The following is a 2,476-nucleotide window of genomic DNA, read 5'->3' as shown; positions in this document are numbered from 1 at the left end:
GTCGCACTCTATATCATCTGGTTGATCCGAAGATCAGGGCATCAGATCCTCCTGTCGTGGGTCAGATAAGTGCCTCACCCTACTCGATCAGTTTTTATACTCGGTCGGTGGGCGTTGACCTTACGAGGTTAACCGAATAATTATGTATGTCATAAATATTTTATTTTTTAACATAGGCATGCGTAAAGTTGATTTCTTCCCGTTCTAAGGGTTAGTCAAGCATTTTACCTTGTTTAATCAGTTTTACCTATTCAATTGATCGAAACTAAAATTATTTGACATTTTTCTTTAACACAGATAGAAACATATTTCACAGATGGAAACATAATAGGAACACTTTTTTGAAACAAATTCTAAACTTTATTTCATTCAGCTAAATTCCTTATTACATCCTTTCACTAGAATTGTTTCTACTTACTCCTTCATTTTAAAAAGAAAAACGAAACGAAAATGACAAAAGCAATATAAAGAAAAACTAACTTTACTTACTGATAGAATTTCCTAAAGTTCTGCATGTGCCATGTCCTGGGGATCGGTGTTCCATCTAGGTTATCCAGTTGGTATGCTCCGAGATGCAGGATCCTTGTCACTTTATACGGCCCTTCCCATGAGGGGCAAGCTTTCCTACATTCCTTGGGTCTGACACCTCTATCTGACAGAGTACCAGATCTCTCTCCTTGAGAGCTCTTTCTTTCGTCCGATGGTTGTAATACCGAGCTACTCTTTGTTGATATGCGGCGACTCTAATCCGAGCTTTCTCCCTAGTTTCCTCTATAAGGTCCAAGCTACTCCCCATGAGTTCACCATTTAATTGTTCATTATAGCTTTCGACTCTTGGAGAGGGAATGGCTATTTCTACTGGGATGATTGCTTCGACACCGAACGCCAGGTTGAATGGGGATTCGCCTGTGGTAGTTCGGGGTGTGGTCCGGTATGCCCATAATACGTTTGGTAGCTCTAATGCCCAAGTGTTTTTAGCATCCTCAACCCTCTTTTTGAAGCTTTGCAAGAGGATCCGGTTGGTGACCTCAACTTGCCCATTTGCTTGGGGGTGACCGACAGAGGTAAACCTTTGTTCAATCCGGAGCCTTTCGCAAAAAAATTTGAATTGTTCACTAGCGAACTGGGGCCCTTTATCAGTGATCAGTACCATCGGTATTCTGTATCGGCACATGATGTCGTGATAAAAGAAAGTTTCTGTTGCTTTTGAAGTGGCTTTCTTTACTGCCTTGGCTTCTACCCACTTTGTGAGATAGTCTATCACAACGTACAACATCGTGTGTCCACCGACCAAGGGTGGAGAGGGACCCAATATATCCATTCCCCACATTGCGAAGGGAATTGGGCTAGAGATCGGGTGATATTGGGTTGCTGCCTGGCGCGGTACTGAGGAAAATCTCTGACACTATTCGCACTTCTTGCTTTTGAGCGTCTTCGAGTATAGTTGGCCAAAAAAATCCTCAGCGAAGAATCTTATGAGCCAGCACCTTTCCCCCTGAGTTATCTCCACATATGCCTTCATGTACTTCAGCCATCGCTTGGTCAGCATCTTTGGGTCAGAGGCACTTTAAGAGCGACCATGAAAACGATCGTTTATAGAGCGTTTCTCCCTTCAATACATAAAGAGCAGATTTGGCCGTAATCCTTCGTGCTTCCTTTCGATCCTCGGGTAAGGATCCATCCTTTAAGTATCGCACTATGAGATCCATCCAGCTAGGTTCATGATTAATATTGGTAACTTCCTCTCTATCGATACTGGGATGGGAAAGTACCTCAGTATACACGTTTCCCCAGCCGGTGGTTTCCGAGGAGGCCATTCTAGATAAAGCATCGGCCCTTGCGTTGAGAGTTCTCAAAATTTGCACAATTTCGAATTCTTTGGAAAGGGAAATTTTTCCTCTTACTTTTTCCAGATATTTGAGCATCCTTTTGTCTTTTGCTTCGTAAAGTCCATTGATATGCCCGACGATGAGTTGGGAGTCGCTATGGGCTTTCAACCAGTCAGCTTCTAACTCGAGGGCTAGGGATAGTCCTACAAGGAGTGCCTCATACTCGGCTTCGTTGTTTGAAGCATCGAAGTCGAGTTTCCGGGCATATTCTACGAGGAATTTATCGGGTCCGGCTAATACTAGTCCTGCTCCTCTTCCTCCGGCTTTGGCCGATCCATCAACAAACAACATCCACAGATATTGCTTCTCTGGTTGATCATCTTTCATGTCCTCCTACCCCCCGAGTCTTTAGTCGGACCCGTGCATTCAACACAAAGTCAGCGAGCACTTGTGATTTAATTACGGGGCGAGGTCGTACCTGTATGTCGAATTCGCCCAACTCTACTTCCCAATTGATCAATCGTCCAGAAGTATCTGGCTTCTGGAGGATCTTTCATAGTGGTTGGTCAGTGAGGACGACTATTGTAGGAGCCTGAAAGCAAGGACGCAATTTTCGAGCTGCGAATGCAAACTTCTCTATGTTTTAG

General features: G+C 43.9%; 1 protein-coding gene across 1 annotated transcript; it reads right to left on the bottom strand.

Annotated features, from left to right (window-relative positions):
- Positions 1 to 1,556: 1,556 nt before the first annotated feature.
- LOC143846082 (uncharacterized) lies at positions 1,557 to 2,216 on the bottom strand. The gene has a single exon (XM_077354494.1). The coding sequence runs from the start codon at positions 2,214 to 2,216 to the stop codon at positions 1,557 to 1,559; it is 660 nt and encodes a 219-aa protein (XP_077210609.1).
- Positions 2,217 to 2,476: the final 260 nt, after the last annotated feature.

Source organism: Tasmannia lanceolata, unplaced genomic scaffold (genome assembly GCF_043159265.1).
Source record: "Tasmannia lanceolata isolate RefF3 unplaced genomic scaffold, GAP_Taslan_0.1 ptg000015l, whole genome shotgun sequence".
NCBI classification, from domain to species: Eukaryota; Viridiplantae; Streptophyta; class Magnoliopsida; order Canellales; family Winteraceae; genus Tasmannia; species Tasmannia lanceolata.
Note: the sequence above shows the minus strand (reverse complement) of the source record. Positions and strands in the feature narration are given on the sequence as shown.